Genomic DNA, 18244 nt, shown 5'->3' on the forward strand with positions numbered 1-18244 from the left:
TTTATTCTTTCACATTTTAGAATAATAATAAAGTCATGAAAACTCTGGAGTAACACAAATGGAACTATGGGAATTATGCAGTGATTAAAAAAAATCCAAAATAAATCTAAATAATTTAGTATTTCAGCATCTTCAAAGTAAACGCCTTTTTTGTCTAGAATTTCCAGAAATGTATTCTTGGCGATTTCTTGAGGAATTTCCCCGAGATGCTTTTTAAACAGTATTAAAGGAGTTCACACCTACGCTGGGCTCTTATCGCCTGCTTTTCGGAATATTTCGCTCCGAGTCGTCCGTTTAACAAATTACTTTTTAATTTTTTTTTATTTTTACAATGTGCGGTCAGGCTAAGAACCTGCCAATTATATCCCACTCCTCCACTGACGGTGCAATTCATTCGCTAGCGATGAGAAATAAAAATAAAGAAAGAAAGAATGAAAACGCTGTTTGTAGTTTGCATGACGGAGACGGTTCTCTGGTCTGACGAGACCGAAATTGAATTTTCATTTGGCACAAAGTGGTCGGTTTGGATGAAACCCAGCACTGCTCATTAATCTGAGACGTGAAGCATGAGGGTGGTAGCATCAGAATGCTTGTACAACCAAAAAATGTCTTCTTTTTGATTAAATAATGGTTGTGTCACCAAAAATGTGCAATTGTTAAGACATATTGTGTAAATCAAATAGTAAACATCCCTAAACAAGTCTATTTCATTTTCAGGTTGTAATGATAGAAAAAGTATTTGATTATAGTTTCAGGACAAGGACGAGAAGCAAACACGGACATGAATAAAAATCACCGAAGATTGTGAAAGTGTTTCAGATACATTTAATAATTATTCTCACATGTTTGTTAGCCAACATATTTAATTCATTTTATGCAATAATTTTTTTTTGATCACTTTATGCATCGCCATAGTTATCATTTCATATTCACATTATCAGTATTGTGTAATAAACATAACGTTTGAACATTTTCACTCAGAACGATGACAGAGATTGAGAGGATATCATTGACATTGTCTTGCCATGCTCATGGATTGATGTTATTCATTCATGTGCTTTCTTTCATAAAGTGGTACTCCTCCATTTCTCTCTCGCTCTGATCTCTTGATTAAGCCCTCTGTCCCATTTCAAATAAAAAAAAACAAAAAAAAAGAAGCATGAATCTTATATAATAATCTAACACTGCAGGAAAAAAAGCACAAATAATAATAAATTAAGCTTTTTGATACTGTTAGTGTAGTCACTTCTCTGTGAGTGACAGCTGTATTATCCTTTCAAGCTCCTCCTCCTCTTCTCTTCTTTTCCTGTCGCAGAACAAATCACTGGTCAGTGTAAACATTTAAGCGATACCCCTACCTGTCATTTCTACATTCCCTCCTTCCTCACCTGTCCAGCTCCTCCTGCTCTCTGCACGAAAGCTCCATCGCCAGACGCAGCTGCTCGTCAAAGCTGGTTGCTATGGCAAACGCCCCAGTTACCCGCGGATCAACCAACGAGTTGTAGGAAGGTGGAGAGTTGAGGGCTTGGTCGGGTGAGGAACCTGGCGGAGACTGAGCAGGAGCTTCCCCGCTTTCTCCCCCAGCCAATGACAGAGACAGGGACTCCTGGATCGCCCTATCAGACAAACACAGAAAGTGTTACATCTACAGGCATTACAGACACTCTAGCATGAGAATACATCAAAATTCAATCTGGAGATGCTCTTGATCCAAAACACACACACACACACCGCTCGAGCTGGGAGTCCTCCTCGTAAAGCGGAGGCTGAGAAGACACTGGACGAGTGTTCGTGAGAGCCTCCCATATGGTCACCTGAAGAAATAAAAATAACTAGTTAGGTATATTTATAGCTCCTTTATACCAGCACCAGCATGTCTTGTGTGGGGGGAAAAAAAAAAAAAAAAAAAAACGGTGTATAATAAATTTTTACTGATCCAAATGGTATCAAAATACAGGGCAATCCTAGAAGAACACGTTTTTCCAGTCTAGTGTGAAGTATGAAGCATGGTGGTGGTAGCATCATTTTCTGGCAATGCTTTTCATCAGCAGGAACCCAGAAACTGGTCAGGGTTGAGGGCAAAATGGATGAAATACAGAGTAGTCCTAAAAGAAATCCTGTTCCGGTCTGCAAGAAATGTGAGACTGGGGTCCATGCCCACCTTCCACCAGGACAACAACAACCCTAAGCTATTGCCAAAGCTATACTGAAGTGATTCGAACCCAAGAACCTGTGATAGAACGGCCCAGTTAAAGCCCACGAATCAGATTAGTCTCCATCCGATCTGATGGGAATGGGGGTTGACTGACATGACACCCACATAATGAAGCATGGTGGTGGGAGCATCGTGTTTTAGTGAGGCTTTTTATTGTTAGGGGCTAGGAAACCGGATAGGGTTAAGGGCAAATGATGACAAACAGAAAGTGATAATCCTAGAAGAAAACTTGCTCATGTCTGCAAGAGACATGTGGCCAAAGGTGGTCCTACAAAGTACTGACCCAGAGGGGTGAATATTTATGCCACCCACAAATGCTTTTTTTGTTGTTGTTGTTGTTTAATTAACTTTTCTCTCAGGGTAAAATAATCGTTTTTGCGCCTTCAAATGTTAAAGCAAGCCAAAGGGTAAAAATATAGCCAATTAAGCTCCAATTACAGGTTGTAACACTGAAAAATGTAGAAAACGTCAAGGAAGGGGTGATGAATACTTCTGCAAGGCACTTTATTAATGTTGCACGTGCACATAAATCGCGTTTCATGCAACTTTTCATCCCAAACAGTATAAAAGCAGATAAAAGGCAAACAGATCTGAGGTATTAATCAATGCAGAATGGCTTATCTCGCTTTGCAGGATGTTCAAGGTTTCCTTAGCTAAGTGACACATCAGCAGAAACATTCTTTTTGAAACCCTACTGCTTCATTAGAGAAGAAAATGAGGCATACACGTGTATATAAAAGTCCCTTCAAACATTGGAAGCTTTGGCTACAGGCACATTTCAGAACCAAAGTTGACACACAGGAGGTATTTCCCCAAATAGCGTGTCTAACGGCGAAGGAGGACGACATGGTAGCTGGGGAAAAAAAACAAAAAAAAAAAAACAACTCAATTGATTGCAACATGCTCGGCTGTTGATTTGGTACGTACTGATCAGTATACGAGTGTAGTATGAATACGATCCGAATATACTACATCCGTGGCGTTGGCACGGTCATGTGACCATAATAACCGCAAAAACCTCCGCTGTTTCGCACCAGTCCCGTTGCCTTATGGGATAGCGCAGTGTCCACTGGTTCCATACTGCAGAATCTCAGCAGAAGTAGTAGGTCATCCAGGGATTTCTCACCTACTGTTTTACGAATACTGAGAATTCTCAGTACTACTCATACAGTGTACTGCTTTTCACCTACTGTATAGTAGGGATATTCGAAGCGGCTAATGTTTTCTGCTTCAGAAACGTTTTTTTCTTTTTGTGTTTCCATTGCTATCAAAATAAAAGTCAGATAAAGTCAAATAAAAGCACTATTTACATACCCCACATGGTTTAATTGGGTGTGTCGGGGGGGGGGGGGGGGGGGGGGGGACAATCAGTGACATGTACACTACATGACACTCAAGCTTTTATTTAATTTCTTTCCCCACATTTTAGAATAATAATAAAGTCATCAAAAACTCTGGAGTAACACAAATGAAACTATGGGAATTATGTCGCGATAAAAAAAATCCAAAATAAATCAAAAATAGACGCCCTTTTTGCTTAGAATTTCCAGGAATGTATTCTTGGCGTTTTCTCACCCGATTTCTTGAGGAATCCCCCTGAGATGCTCGGCAGTGAATGCGCATCGCGGCTGTGAACAATTAGAAAACGGGGTTCCTCGGGGATTCTTAAAGAAAGGCTTTGTTGTAGAGGTTCCTCCAGAGGAGCAATCCAATCCATCACCTCTTTTGGGTGATAGACAGAGAAGAATTTTTTTTTTACAAAGCCTCTGTTATTCTTTCTGCATTCACTTTTATTACATATGAGAAAGGGCTTTAGTTGTCTCACACCATGAATCTATATGCCTTTGTTTATTTGATACTGATAAATCAGACCGAAGGGTTACAGGACAACGAGAGTACGGGTCACCTGATCACTTTCCGTCCCTGCGTCCAGCAAACTCTGCTGAATGGCGAACTGCAGCAGGTTATCATCCTCGTCTCTCAGAGGCTCGTTACGGCCCGGACCGAGCGTCGTGTAATCTGCCGGAGGCTCGAACACAGACGGGTCCACCTCGCAGTGCAGGAGGGGAGGGCTCTGACCTGAAAGCGCAGTGAAGTTTCCATAGCAAACAAATCATACTCTCAAAAATATACAGTACATAAAGGCTTCTCTTTCCTATACCAGTCCTATCAAAGTAAGCTACGTTGAATAAGATTCAATAACTACTGTAAATATTTACTTAAATCACGATAGCTGTATCTGCCCTGCAGTTAAAGTCGTTCCTGATAGCGCTTCTCCGCTAAACAGCATGGCAAACCCAGGACTACCTGCTGAATGCATGCGTCACGTTCACACAGTTTCTCTGGAGGTTATCATGTGCTACAAGTAATAATATTCTACTAAAATGGATTTGCGTCAGCGAGTCTGAATTAACGGAATGGGATGAGATGCATGCAGATGCAAACGTGACAATACATTCATCCTTAGCGAACGTACAGTTAAAAAAAACGTTCGCATAATGGTTGCGCCCAAGCACAGTCAAGTGTGCCAACACTTTAGGAAAAATCCACACATTTGAGTGCAAACCATACCAGATTATTATTTTTTTTTAAAGCCAAAAACTCACAATAAGCCGTGCGTCTGTTAACCTTCTACCCTACATGTGAGTGCACTAGGTAGAGCATTCAGTTCCTTTATGTTGTATATAGGATATAGTATAAGTTTGCTTGTATTTTCTCATTTGTAAGACGCTTTGGATAAAAGCGTCTGCTAAATGAATAAATGTAATGTAAATGTAAATACAGAGTGTAAGTAAAGTGAACAGGAAGGCATTTGTAATATCGCCCTAACTAGAAAATGCTGTATTTGACATGGATCAAGGGGAAGACGTGAAGATGTAAGATGACGCTAAAATACTGATAATAAAAATGTTTAACCAGTTTTAACTGTTTATCCTGATCAGGATCACGGTGGATCTGGAGTCTATCCCGGGAATACCGATTCACACCCTGAATGAGACGCCAGGGGCACATTCACACATAGGTGCGATTTAGGATAGACAAGCCACCAAAACATTTTGGACAGTGGGAGGAAAAACAGAGAACCCAGAGGAAACCCAGGTTGAGTTTCATGGGGAGAACATGCACAGAACCTCAACACAGAATGTAACATGTCCCTAATTTCTCCGTCTGCGGATTAATAAAGTATTATCTTATCTTAATATGGGCTCAGGAGAGAACCGGAGATTCTGGAGCTGTGAGGCAGGAACGTAACCTGCTGTGCCACCGTGGGTCCATGTAAATAAAATCTGAGGACATTAAACTGCTGTTTAAGGGACCGTTCACATATCGCATCATTTGCATGCTCAAGTTCATTATATATACACATATACATACATACATACATACATACATATATATATATATATATATATATATATATATATATATATATATATATATATATATATAAATAAAACTCATAGAGAGTGACACCATTGCGACGCTCATGCGGTGCGACACGCTCGTTTGTCAAGATGAAAAAAAACCCCAACTTTTCAGAATGCCGCAAGCGCACCGCAGGTCACGTCACAAGAACCAACCAATCAGCTTCACCCTTTCCGTAAGCAACATTGAAAGCTCAGCCGAGATGGAGGAACAGCTGATCATAGCCGTACAGGGATACCCAGAGCTGTCCATTTTGTCAAGCGCCTATTATTCAGACGGAGCTCTTGGATTGGATTAGTCGGTGAAATTCTGTGTTTTCTACTGTACGTGCTTGAGGGATGGGGTGCAACCCAAACACGGCGGGGGTTTTATTTTTGTCTGCGCTCCATAAATAAATCTAGTAGCAGAGCTAGTGCAAGGGATTTGCGGTGCTGAAAAATCCATCCTGTGCTAAAACTTCCTCGTCGTCATGGAGAGCGCAGCTCGTGGTTGCTTAGCAACGGCAGACACCACGGGAGCGCAAGCTCCCGAGCGTTTCAGAAAGAAGGTGAAAGCGGCGCGGACGTGTTTTCCACGTGTTTTGAGGCGTGACATGTGAATGGCCCCTAAAACTGATGTTGCCTGTTAAATCAGCCAGAACCTTTTTAGTTTTTTTGACAAGGGTGAGAATCTGGCACAGACACTACACTAGCATTCTGCTGAAGGTATTAAAGTGACTTCAGTCAGAGATATTAATCAGGTCTTCTTGGTGACTATTTGATTAATCACTGGCCTGCGTTATTTTTAGTTCATACTCGGTTCACGTGGTACTTGGGCAAGAAGGGTAAGCAAATTTAGCATGGGTACTTGAGCAAATCATGGCCCATGTGGCAGTGGAAATAGCATCAGTGTCGAGGGTTATGTGTGACATGTTGCACCATCTAGCTTGAAAAGTGCTATTAGGCTCAGGAATCATTAACTTAACCTGATCTGTAAGTCAAAGGGTTATGATTCTGCCACCAAGAGGGTGTGAGTTTTAATCTCCCACTGTAGAACCCTGCAAGAACCCTTAACCCTCAACTCCTTCATCTGTACGTCGCTTTGTATTAAAGCATTTGATTCATTACTAAATGTCAATGCAAGTCATGTAAAATAAACTCCATTAAAAAACGAACAACACGTATCATTAGTATTAACTGGACATGATTGGCGAGGATTAAAAAGCGGTCGTACCTGCATCGGTGGCTCCTTGGGGCGAGTGCACGGTAACGGAGCTGACCGGCTCGTCGCAGCCGCACAGGTTACTGAAGGTCACCCGTGCATTCAGTACATGGAAGATAGGGATCTCTGGAAGGTAAAAACGGTGAGACAACTTATGAAGACACACAGCTTGCTGAAATATCTAAGAGCAGTACGTCTAGGAAGCTGGAATTGTATAACCTTGTTTAGTCATGTACCAATCACTGGTTATATACAGCTGCGGTCATAAGTTTATACGACATGCACATCAATCATTTAAAAATAATAATAAGAGGGATCATTAAGTGCTGCCCTGTATAAACTATTTCACATTACAGATGTTTACATATAGTCAACCAGACACAATAATAACTGAGTTTACACAAATGAACCAGTTCAAAAGTTTACACACAGTCGATTCTTAATCCCGTGTGTCGTTACCTGGATGTGTTTATGTTTTGTGAGAGTTCTTCACGAGTCCCGTGTTTGTCCTGAGCAGTTAAACTGCCTACTGTTCTTCAGAAAAATCCTCCAGGTCCTGCAATTTCTTCACTTTTAACAGTGGCTATATGATCTCGAGATCCATCTTTTCACACTGAGGACGACTGAGGGAGTCGTACACGACTATTACAAAAGATGCAAACGTTCACTGATACTCAAGAAGGCAACACGATATAGGATTAAGAGCCAGGGGGGTGTAAACTTCTGAACAGGATGATCGGTGTAAATTGTTATTATTTTGTCTTCTGGGAAACATGTAAATATCTTCTGTAGCTTCTGTAGGACAGTACTATAGGAAAAAAAAAGTCCTTTAAACAAAGTAATTTACACTGATCATCCTGTTCAGAAGTTTACACCCCCCTGGCTCTTAATCCTATATCGTGTTGCCTTCTTGAACTCTCACAAAACATAAACACATCCAGGAAACGACACACGGGATTAAGAATCGACTGTGTGTAAACTATTGAACTGGTTCATTTGTGTAAATTCCAGTTATTATTGTGTCTTGTGGACTACATGTAAATATCTGTTCTGTGAAATAGTTCATTCAGGGCAGCGCTAAATAAACAACTAAACGCAATTTGTATGATCCGTCTTATTTTATTTCTTTTTAATTATTAACATTTTGCAGATTCTGACAGGCTTATGTAAACTTATGACCTCAACTGTAATAGATCATGATATCAAACATATATAATTCAAATAATTTGCACTCCCCCTCCACAAATTAATCTGCTTTCAGAGTCCAAATCGGAGGAACATTCAGAATCAACAAACAGACTAATATGTGTAAAGGCATCCTGAATCTAGCATCAGTAGGATCATACCACAGCTACTGTCTCTCACCTATCTTCACAGGGAAGCCAGGTGGCAGGCGCAGGGTGATGAAGTCACGCAGTTTAGCAAAGTGAGCATTAGAAATAGCCATGAGATCAATAATGGGTGTCACCTGCTCAGCCAGTGAAAGAGGGTGGGCCTCACTTAACCACAACGTGGCCTTAAACCTAAAACAGAGAACATACACAGGTTATAAGACACACAGCGTGCTAGAGAATAGACAACAAGACGTGCCTGCTGGTTTTCAGTACCTCTGCACCTTGCTGGTGAGCTCGATGGGCCTGCCGATGTCTCTGCCGTTCAGATTGAACTCAGGGTCGAAGTACTCCTCGGCCGTGATGTCTGTCGGGTTATTAGGACTGGCACACTGAGATACCTGACTCTGGAAGAACAAGCATGACGGCAAGCAGCCAGTGAATGGAGATCCAGAACATCTATAAAGGATTTAGGTTGACATTACATGATGTATGGTTGTGGGGGAAAGTGAACCACAGCGTAGAATAATTCATATTTTTAAAAGGTGCAATAGGTGATTTATTTATTTACTTACTTACAACTCCAATTCAAAAAAAGTTGGAAATCTCATAAAGCTGTATGTTAGTCACGACAGGTCATAGAAAACGTATCGAATGTTTAAACTGGGTAAATGTACCATTTTAAGGGGAAAAATGAGGTCATTTTGAATTCGATGGCTGGAACACGTCTCAAAAAAGTTGAGACGGGGGCAACAAAAGGCTGGAAAAGTAAGCGTTACTAAAAAGAAACAGCTGGAGGAACATTTTGCAACTGATTAGGTTAATTGGAAACGGGTCAGTAAGATGATTGGGGATAAAAAGTAAATCTTGGAAAGGCAGAGTCTCTCAGAAGTAAAGATATGGGTTGGAATCCGGACAGAAGAATATGTTATGTTGCTCTAAAACCTGTATATACCTTTCAGCATTGATTGTGCCTTTCCAGATGTGCAAGCTGCCCATTCAATAGGCACTAATGCACCCCCATACCATCAGAGATGCAGGCGTTTGAACTGAGCGCTGATAAAAAACTGGCTGGTCCCTCTCCTCTTTAGTTCTCTTTAGTTTAGAGGACGCGGCATCCATGGTTTCCAAAAAGAATTTAAAATTTCGATTCGTCTGAACCACAGAACAGTTTCCCACTTTGCCTCAGTCCATTTTAAATGAGCTTTGGCCTTGAGAAGATGGCGGCATTTCTGGTTCATGTTCATATATGGCTTCTATTTTGCATGATAGAGCTTTAACCAGTATTTGTGGATGGCACGGCGAACTGTGTTCACAGACAATGAGTTCCGGAGGTGTCTCTGAGCCCATGCAGTGATTTCCATTACAGAATTATGATATTATGTACAGTACATGATGAGTTATTCATCAATATTCTTCGCAATTTTACGTTGAGGAACATTACTCTGAAATTGTTCAACAAATTGCAGACGCAGTTTTTCGCAGATTGGTGAACCTCTGCTCATCTTTACTTCTGAGAGACCATTCCTCTCTAAGATTCTCTTTTTATACCCAATCATCTTACTGACCTGTTCCCAATTAACCTCCAGCTGGTTGTTTTTATTGACACTTACTTTCCCAGCCTTTTGTTGCCCCGTAGCAACTTTTTTGAGAGTACCTTAGTTTTTTTCCTTAAGTTTCCTCAGTTTAAACATTTGATCTGTTTATGTTTATGAATAACATATGGGTTTATGAGATTTGCAAATCATTGCATTCTGTTTTTATTTACATTGCACACAGCCTCCCAACTTTTTTCTTTTTTGGATTTGGGGTTGTATTTTTTTTTTTTTTTTTTCGTTCAAATAACCTGGAAAATATGTCGAGCATGATCAAAAATAATTGTTTGAAGCAACGGCATCAGCACGAGTATAGCGTGTGTTCGAGAAAATCTGGAAAACTCAGCTCCAGCGTGTTTGCACGGGTCTTATTATAGCCACGCCCCGATACCACTTCACTACGCCCCATCTCTCATCTCTCGGTTTGTTCAGGGAGGAAAACGTGGAAAAATCCGGTAACCGTCCAGCAAAGCCGGAAACTTTTACCAGGCTGTGCTTCCAAAGAAAAAGAAAAACCCAAAGCAACCTAATGACATGAAATAGTATAAAACATTAGTAGCGCATTTCCAAAACGGAGAAAATGAAGTGAAACAAACGCTACTTTCATCATCCTTATCTAAATAAAGACAAACCACCTACCCCACTGCAGCCGGGTTCAAGTACAAAAAGTAAATAAAAAAATTCAATCATTCCAGTGTTGTTGTACTTCTCCTACTTAACCACTGGAGATACGATCGTAATTATTCTTGACTAATCCACCTTTAAACGTTTATACAATACACTTCACACCTTACAAGACTGGAACCTTTTCCTGGATTCTCAGTATGACTATTACGCAATTCTAAACTTTTTTTCTGTACAGAGATTAATAGAAATAATCTGAGATTTGCTGCCACACTCATGACACACTAAAAGCAATTCTCTCTCTAGCTCTGTTTACACTGTGGCAGTGTATATTACTGTATATGTGATCTACTTACTAAGACCCTTTTACATTAGCTAATTGCAGAGGCCAAAACTGCTAGCAAGTCCTACGTTAATGTTCCTAATGCACGTCTCTAATGCGCTCTGGCCATAATACAGGGGTGTAACGATTTCTGCAGCTCCACAAGACCAAGATGGACGCACTCTACACCAGAGCTTCCCAACCACAACAATGCGCCAGTGAGGAAATTAGGAAATTCCCGCAGGGGATGTAAAAAAACAAAAAAACAACAAAAAAAACCCCAGACAATTTAACAAATAAATCAGTAAAGCTGTTATGAGAAACTAGCTTTCTGGCTGACCAACACACACACACACACACACACACACACACACACACACACACACACACACATCTTTTCATACACATTCACTGTATAAAGAGCTAATGGAGGAATGAAGCATTAATACAACGTATCATTAGAGAACAGCATGAGTGTGGAGCATGCAGGACGTAATCATCCTCACCCCGTTGTTCGACACATGCTGCTCTGCAATTCCAAGGAAAGACTGAAGAGGAGTTCTGGACCCTGGAGATGGAGAAGAGAGAGAAAGAAAGAACGAACGAACGAAGGAAAATGCACAATTTTAGCTATTTACATGGCTGAAAGCGGTGTTCATTATTTCACTTGTGTGTGCATGTACATTTACTGTATGTACTCTACCAGTCAGAAGTTTGTGGTCACTCCACTAAAATGTTTCTCATGATCTTAAAAAGCTTTTGATCTGAAGGTGTGTGATTAAATGTTTGAAATCGGTGTCGTGGACAAAAATATAATCGTGCCAATATGTTCATTTCTTTCATTAGAAAACTAACATTTTATTTACATAAAACATTTATTTAAACGGACGACTCGGAACGAAATATTCCGAAAAAGCAGCCGATAAGCTGTCCAGCGTCGGTGTGAACTCCTTTAATACTGTTTAAAAAGCGTCTCGGGGAAATTCCTCAAGAAATCGGGAGAGAAAACGCCAAGAATACATTTCTGGAAATTCTCGAGAAAAAGGGGCGTCTACTTTGAAGATGCTATAATACTAATTTATTTCGATTTATTTTGGATTTTTTATCACAACATAATTCCCATAGTTCCATTTGTGTTACTCCAGAGTTTTACTGGCTTTATTATTATTCTAAAATGTGGAGAAAGAAATAAAAATAAAGAATGAGTGTGTCTAAACTTTTGACTCATAGTGTACACGTGAGTATATATGAGGGTTTGTGTGTGTGTGTGTGTGTGTGTGTGTGTGTGTATACCTTTGCATCTGGACTTGTCCTGATCAGAGAGGTGTTCGGTTCGAGAGCGTGTCACCAGCTCCACATTACTGGCGCTATACACCTTCATGTCAATACCAAAACACATTATCAGCGTTGCAATAACAACACTAGACAAAACCACTAATACTATAATTAATATTCGTCACAGATTCTGGAGGACCATGTGGTGTTACTGTGTTTTCCAGATTATGAGGTGATACTTATACAGATATACTATATAAAGAATGAAACAGAGAGAAGAAGAAAAAAAATCACATGTTCAATAACAAGAACAAACTTCCGTGACACAAAACATGGAAGGAATATCAGACATGAGAAGGAAAAAACACACACAAAAAAAAAAAAAAAAACAACAACAAAAAAAGAGTGCACAGATTTAGAGATTTCGGGAACATAAATATTTATAAACAATGTATGTAAATGATGTAAAACAGAATTTTGGGGGAATTAAAAAAAAAAAAAAAAACATTACATGTTTTCACGCAAAGTAGGTCCACTTGCAGCAAAGTGCAACTTCTAAGTCTTTTACTGAACAATGAACCTGAACATTATTTTAGATTTATTTGATACATCGAATAATATATAGCCGAACATCATACTTTTAAATGTTTTAACTTTAACATTAAACACTGGATGTCATTTTACTACACATTATATAAAATAAAAACGCCTGGTGTATTAAAGAGACAGTTCCTGCGTCCCAATTCGCCTACTTATACTATACACTAAAAGGATGTAGTCCGTTTGTGACTTTTGAGTGTGTAGCAAAAGAGTGTGCGAGTACTGGGACGTACTAACACCCAACATGTAACCGTAGCGAAGAGAACGTTGTTGAGAACTCCTCGTTTCATCATTTCAGCTTTTCTTCATTCGTTATTCCTTCTATCATTCCATTACCCCTTATGTTTCATTTACGCCTCTATAAAATACGCATCGCCGACGATACGCTCGTCCGGCACGTTTGCAGGTTGAATTCGGTGAAGCAAACCGTAACAAACCTCCTCCTCCTCCTCCTCCTCCCTTGTGCAAGGAGTTATGGGTAATATTAGCTGAAAAAGTGTCCACGGATCCACGCTTTGAAAATCTGCCGGAAATATTAGACCTTCTTTGTGATACTCATTTCAACATACTACGGTTTGGGACGCGCAAATTCTAATCTCGGATACTATTAGTAGGCGAATCGGGACGCGGCACGTGAGTCTGAGATCTCAGTGAGCTCTAAACTTTTCACTTGATATCATTTTAAAAAGAAGTTCAAGCAAAACCACGTTGTGTGCCTAATTAAGCAGCAGCAGTGTGTAAATCAGTCTAACCTTTGCCTCGTATCCGCTGACCAGCTCCGTCTTCTCCGAGCGCCAGCCCCAAATCCCAGACTTGTTCCTGAAAACATCGAGTCTGATGTCACGCTTTAGTTTCGAGAGAAATACAATACGAAATGCGCCTCTGAAAGATCTTTCGTTATTTGCCGCTGCCGAATTCTCGATTCTGATTGGTCAGAAGGCATCGGTTCGTTTTCTATAACGGCGTGAGCTGCGGTTTCTATTATGGGTTTCATTATGGGTTTTCCATAGAAAGCCGTGTTTTTTGGAGAAAGAGAGGAATAAAGAGAGTCTGGGAAGGGAATGACTGGTTATAGTTGTTATAGTGGTTTGTGGACGTTTCACGCCATTAAACGTAACTGTAAGTGGATAAAAAGTACTCTTGTGTTGTTCTTTAATTAACGCAAAAATAATCATCGAGGTATAAGAGGAATAAAAACGCATGCTGTATTTGGAAGATGATGAACTTCAGGTGGTGATGCCCTTTTTTGGCGATGAGGGACACTGAACGGAGTGCGTGTGTGCGTGTGCGTGTGCATACCTCTCAAAGGCGATGTTGCGTGTGTTAAGGTGTGTGGAGACGATGGGAGAGGTGAGCCTCTGCGCTGTGTTTTCTTGTGACGGCAGCATGGCAGCGAGGAGGGACGGCGCGTCACGCGGAGACAGAGACAGCGGCTCCGTGTACACCACCTGCTTCTCGTGGTCCACCTCCATCACCATGGCCCCACCGTCTGGATCACACACACACACACACACACACACACACGTCATATCATATACTGCACATATTTTCACTTTCCAGGACCATCACTTCCTGTTTTGTATAAAAATGTTTTTTTTAAACAATTGACGAATACCAATAATCATTCGAATCATGCTACAACGTTTAATCTGGAAGACTCAAACTGTAGTGGAATCCTGCTACATGCGCATAATTACAAATCTGGTAGAACACAGACTAAAGGCAGAAAGACGTGGAACCTGTTCAAAATTCAAGAGCTCGGTTCTATTCCTTTCTGACCAGCATACCTCCGCCCTTAAAGATGTAGCTGCGGCGGCCCTTGAGCCAAGTCATGTGCTCAAAACCCAGTAACGTGGTGTCCACTCGCAGACACGAGCCGCTCTTCCACACACGGTACACGTCGCTCGGACACACTTTCGACACCAGAGGCACTGCGAAAAGGAAGCAGAAGAGAAAGAAGAAGAAATCTTTCGAGGGCCAGCATCCGAGGAGCTGTCCAGTGCAAGGGGTGCTGAAATGGTTCAAGTCAAAGCTCAAGGCCAATACAGAGCCAGAGGATTATTGTGTCCGTGGTGTGTATCAGTGCTGAGAAGAGTACTGCTTCAGGACTTACCCCAGCTTGTAAACTCCCACTTCATCTCCACGTAGAAATCCCGTGCCTGCGATACAACATACAAAAAAACGGTAACTACGACGGTGCCTACGAAGTGGATCCGAGCGTCTGAGTGAGTTTTACCTGTCTCAGCTTGCTGAGCAGCTCAGGAATACCAGCTAGTCTCTCTGTGGCTCGTCTGAAATCCCTGTACTGGAGGACCAGCTGCACTAACTCAGGGTCTCCTGTGCTTACTGCTTCCTGTAACACTGCACACACGGTATAAAAGCAAACAGTGCTATTTCCATTCCACTATGCATCCTTAGGGGGATGTCCTATGCTGTGCTTTTATAGGAAAACCATCAACAACAGGGTTGTATGATACGGCCTGATCGATTTACTGTAACCATCCAGAAGGTTCCACAAACAAGATACAAATGGCTACAAACACTCGTTCCTTCACCAGGGTTCAGAAGTTAAAAAAGGTGGGGTGGGGACGGGGGTCGTCAAGTTATTGAGACGGGTCTCACCCGTCCATCCTCGTGCAGTGCAGCTTGTAGGATCCGCGTTATGTCGCAGCAGCACGCGCGTGGACTCCACATGACCGAGGCACACTGCCAATTCGAGAGGCGTACGTCCACGTGGATCTACACTCTCCATGTCCTGCTAAATATAAACACATACACACACACACACACACACACACACACACACACACACACACACACATTTGCATGCAATGATTGGAGTGCAGATGGAAATTTTGGACAGTTGAATCCCTACCCCCGCAGGTTTTAATCCAAGGGTCCGCTTTCCCATTAATGGCACCCTTGCACCAATTTATCAACCAAAGAAAGTTTGTTCCCAAACCGTTGCCACAAATTTGGACGTTCACCATTGTATAGAAAGTCTTCACTTGCTGTAGCATTACAATTTCCCTTCACTGGAACCGAGAGGCACAAACAAGTTCCAGCATGACAATGCCACTGTGCACGAAGCGAGCTCCGTGAAGGCACGGTTTACAAAAGTTTGGAGCAGAAGAGTTTGGAGTAGAGAGATTTGTGAGTGAGCCAAGGTGCCAGGGTTGAGTTCCTGAATGAGGCTCTTACACCTGAACGTGCTCAATTTGCATCCTGTCAGACACTTTGGATAAAATCCAAATGTATCCGGAAAACGTAGACAAAAGGTTACAGTTAAGCGGGTGTCCGATCTTGTCCGCCGGTGTGGGTGAAGGTTTTCCTTCCAACCAAGCAGGAGCCACAGCTGATCTGATTCCAGCTGTTTAATCCATTGATCTTAAGGTGTGGCTTCTGCTTGGGTGGAATGAAAACCTGCACCCACACCGGCGGATAAGACTGGGCACCTCTTACTTTTCACATATTTACCTGTTTTTTCTTCAGCTCCCTGTCGAGCTCCAAATACTGATTGTTCCAGACCAGATAATGCAAAGGAAATGCCTCCTGGGCCATTTTTTTGGGGGGGGGGGGACGTTGTTGTTGTTGTTGTTCAACCCAATGCAACCAAATTGTGTCCAATCTTTCCCTCGATTGTGCAGCAGAACGAGTGTCTGAAAAACGGTTTGCTGCATTAAATGCTGTTGACAGCCTTACAAACAAATCCTTCTTCCCTCCTCAGGATCTCCAAACTCCATCAGTACCATTCATTCTACTGGAAATCCAGTCAATACTGCTTACTGCCATCCATTAATCCTAAGTAATACAAATATTCAGCTTTATATTCACGTTTATCAGGGATGGACAGCAACTACAATTTAGATAGATATCTAGTTAGGTCAAATTTGAAATATAAATGAATATTAATCCTAACAACAAGCTTGGTTTTTAAACTAGCTAGCTGCTTATAGGAATATCAGTCAATTTGACAGTCAGCGTTAACGCTAGCTAGCTAGCTAGCTTGGCTAATTATCTTGTAAACTTATTAACGTGTTAAATTTCCCTCCATGTTACTGGTCAAATTGCGTGTAAGAAAACTATTTAATGTAAATATTTACTGTTTGGCTTTACATGCTAGCTGGAACTAGCACGGAGAGCCACAGCTAGCTCGGCTAATGGAGTTCAAAATACACTCGCGTTTAGACAACAAAACTAGAATTAACGACTCAGCATATTGATTCGAGTCGCTTTGGTGTAAATTTGTGGCAAAAAAAAACAAACAACAACAACCCCAATCATTAAAAACAAGTAAACAGCGGCCTAGTTTCCCTCCGCATCCAGGTGAAGAGAGCTGAAGGAAGAAGCACGGATGTGTGTTTTTCTCGCGGAGCTCAGAGGAGCATCCTGCCGTCCCGTAGAGCCGCAGCGCCGGACGCAGCCTCCGGGCTTCATCCCCGAGTCAAGACGCGCTGAGCAGGGAGACCATGGAGCTGTAGTCGCACTCATCCACTCCGAAAATAAACTACTTAGTTAATTATTTATCACACGTCGCTTTCACTTCAGTGTGAGGAAAACTGTGTGTGTGTCTGTGTGTGTGTCTGTGTGTGTTCATGAGCATCAAGGCAGCAGTGTTCTCACTATTCATTCATACTGCAGTGTAAAATAGCAGGATAAATGTTTATCCTATATTTACACTCACACATACATTAATTATAATACTTTATAATATTTTAAAATGATTTAAAACATGTAGTTTACTCCTCTTATAGCCTACCCAGCACTAACTGGATGAACACATTGTACTTTTTATCCACTTATAGTTATACACCTGGCACCTTGTTAACACACCCATGTGTACTTTTTGAACATTCATCCATTTTCCATAGCTTATAATACACAGGGTCATGGGGGAGCCTGGAGCCTATCCCATGGGTTGGAATGCCCTCATGGAGAATTTGGAAACGCCAACCACCCTACGACGTGTGTCTTTGGACTGGGGAGGAAACCTGCAAAACCCGTGGAGAACATGCAAACGGTACACACACACACGGGGCAGAGGCAGGATTCGAACACACAACCTAGAAGGTGCGAGGCAGACATCTTCATTCCAGATTTAATCTGTTATAATAACCTCTACTCTTCTGGGAAGGCGTGTCATTGGTGTCCGCAAACTTTTGGCCAGATAATGGAGCAGCTATAAACAGTCATTCCCTCTCAACGGTCTCTTTTTTCTCTCCCAAAAATAAAAATGCTTGTCAAGTTATCCAAAACCACAAAGAATAAACTCTTATGAGTACTTTCCCATGGAGGAAAAATTACTGTTACAAAGCACTGACACTGGAGACTCCTTCTATAAATGTGTAATATTCACACCACCCTCTTACATAAAACTTCCTAAAACATCACGTCAATGATTCAAATCACGTCAAAAATAATAGGCTCCTCTTCTTAGATTATTGTGGAGCATCTGCCGTACAAGTCCCTATGAATGAGCTGTTACTACAGAAACATGGTATTAGACCGTGCACATTAATATTAACCTGTGATTTGAATTATAGCTGACACTACAGTCAGAGCTGCTGTTTAGATTATATATATATATATATATATATATATATATATATATATATATATATATATATATATATATATATATATATATATATATATA

At 41.2% G+C, this 18244-nt stretch overlaps 1 protein-coding gene across 2 annotated transcripts; it reads right to left on the reverse strand.

Annotated features, from left to right (window-relative positions):
* Nucleotides 1-808: 808 nt before the first annotated feature.
* Nucleotides 809-17192, reverse strand: ankrd13d (ankyrin repeat domain 13 family, member D). 2 transcript variants are annotated; one of them, XM_017473812.3, is made up of 16 exons: nt 16066-17192; nt 15211-15343; nt 14825-14949; nt 14702-14747; nt 14376-14519; nt 13888-14077; nt 13341-13407; nt 12007-12088; nt 11220-11281; nt 8449-8579; nt 8207-8364; nt 6854-6967; nt 4122-4294; nt 1732-1814; nt 1389-1616; nt 809-1306 (listed from the first exon to the last, which is right to left on the reverse strand). In XM_017473812.3, exons 1-16 carry the CDS (start codon nt 16147-16149, stop codon nt 1243-1245), a joined length of 1884 nt encoding a protein of 627 aa, XP_017329301.1. In that variant the 5' UTR covers nt 16150-17192; the 3' UTR covers nt 809-1242. The 2 variants fall into 2 exon arrangements, with proteins under 2 accessions (XP_017329301.1, XP_017329300.1); XM_017473811.3 differs by having other exon boundaries at nt 15211-15346.
* Nucleotides 17193-18244: the final 1052 nt, after the last annotated feature.

Source organism: Ictalurus punctatus, chromosome 8 (assembly GCF_001660625.3).
Source record: "Ictalurus punctatus breed USDA103 chromosome 8, Coco_2.0, whole genome shotgun sequence".
Lineage (NCBI taxonomy): Eukaryota > Metazoa > Chordata > Actinopteri > Siluriformes > Ictaluridae > Ictalurus > Ictalurus punctatus.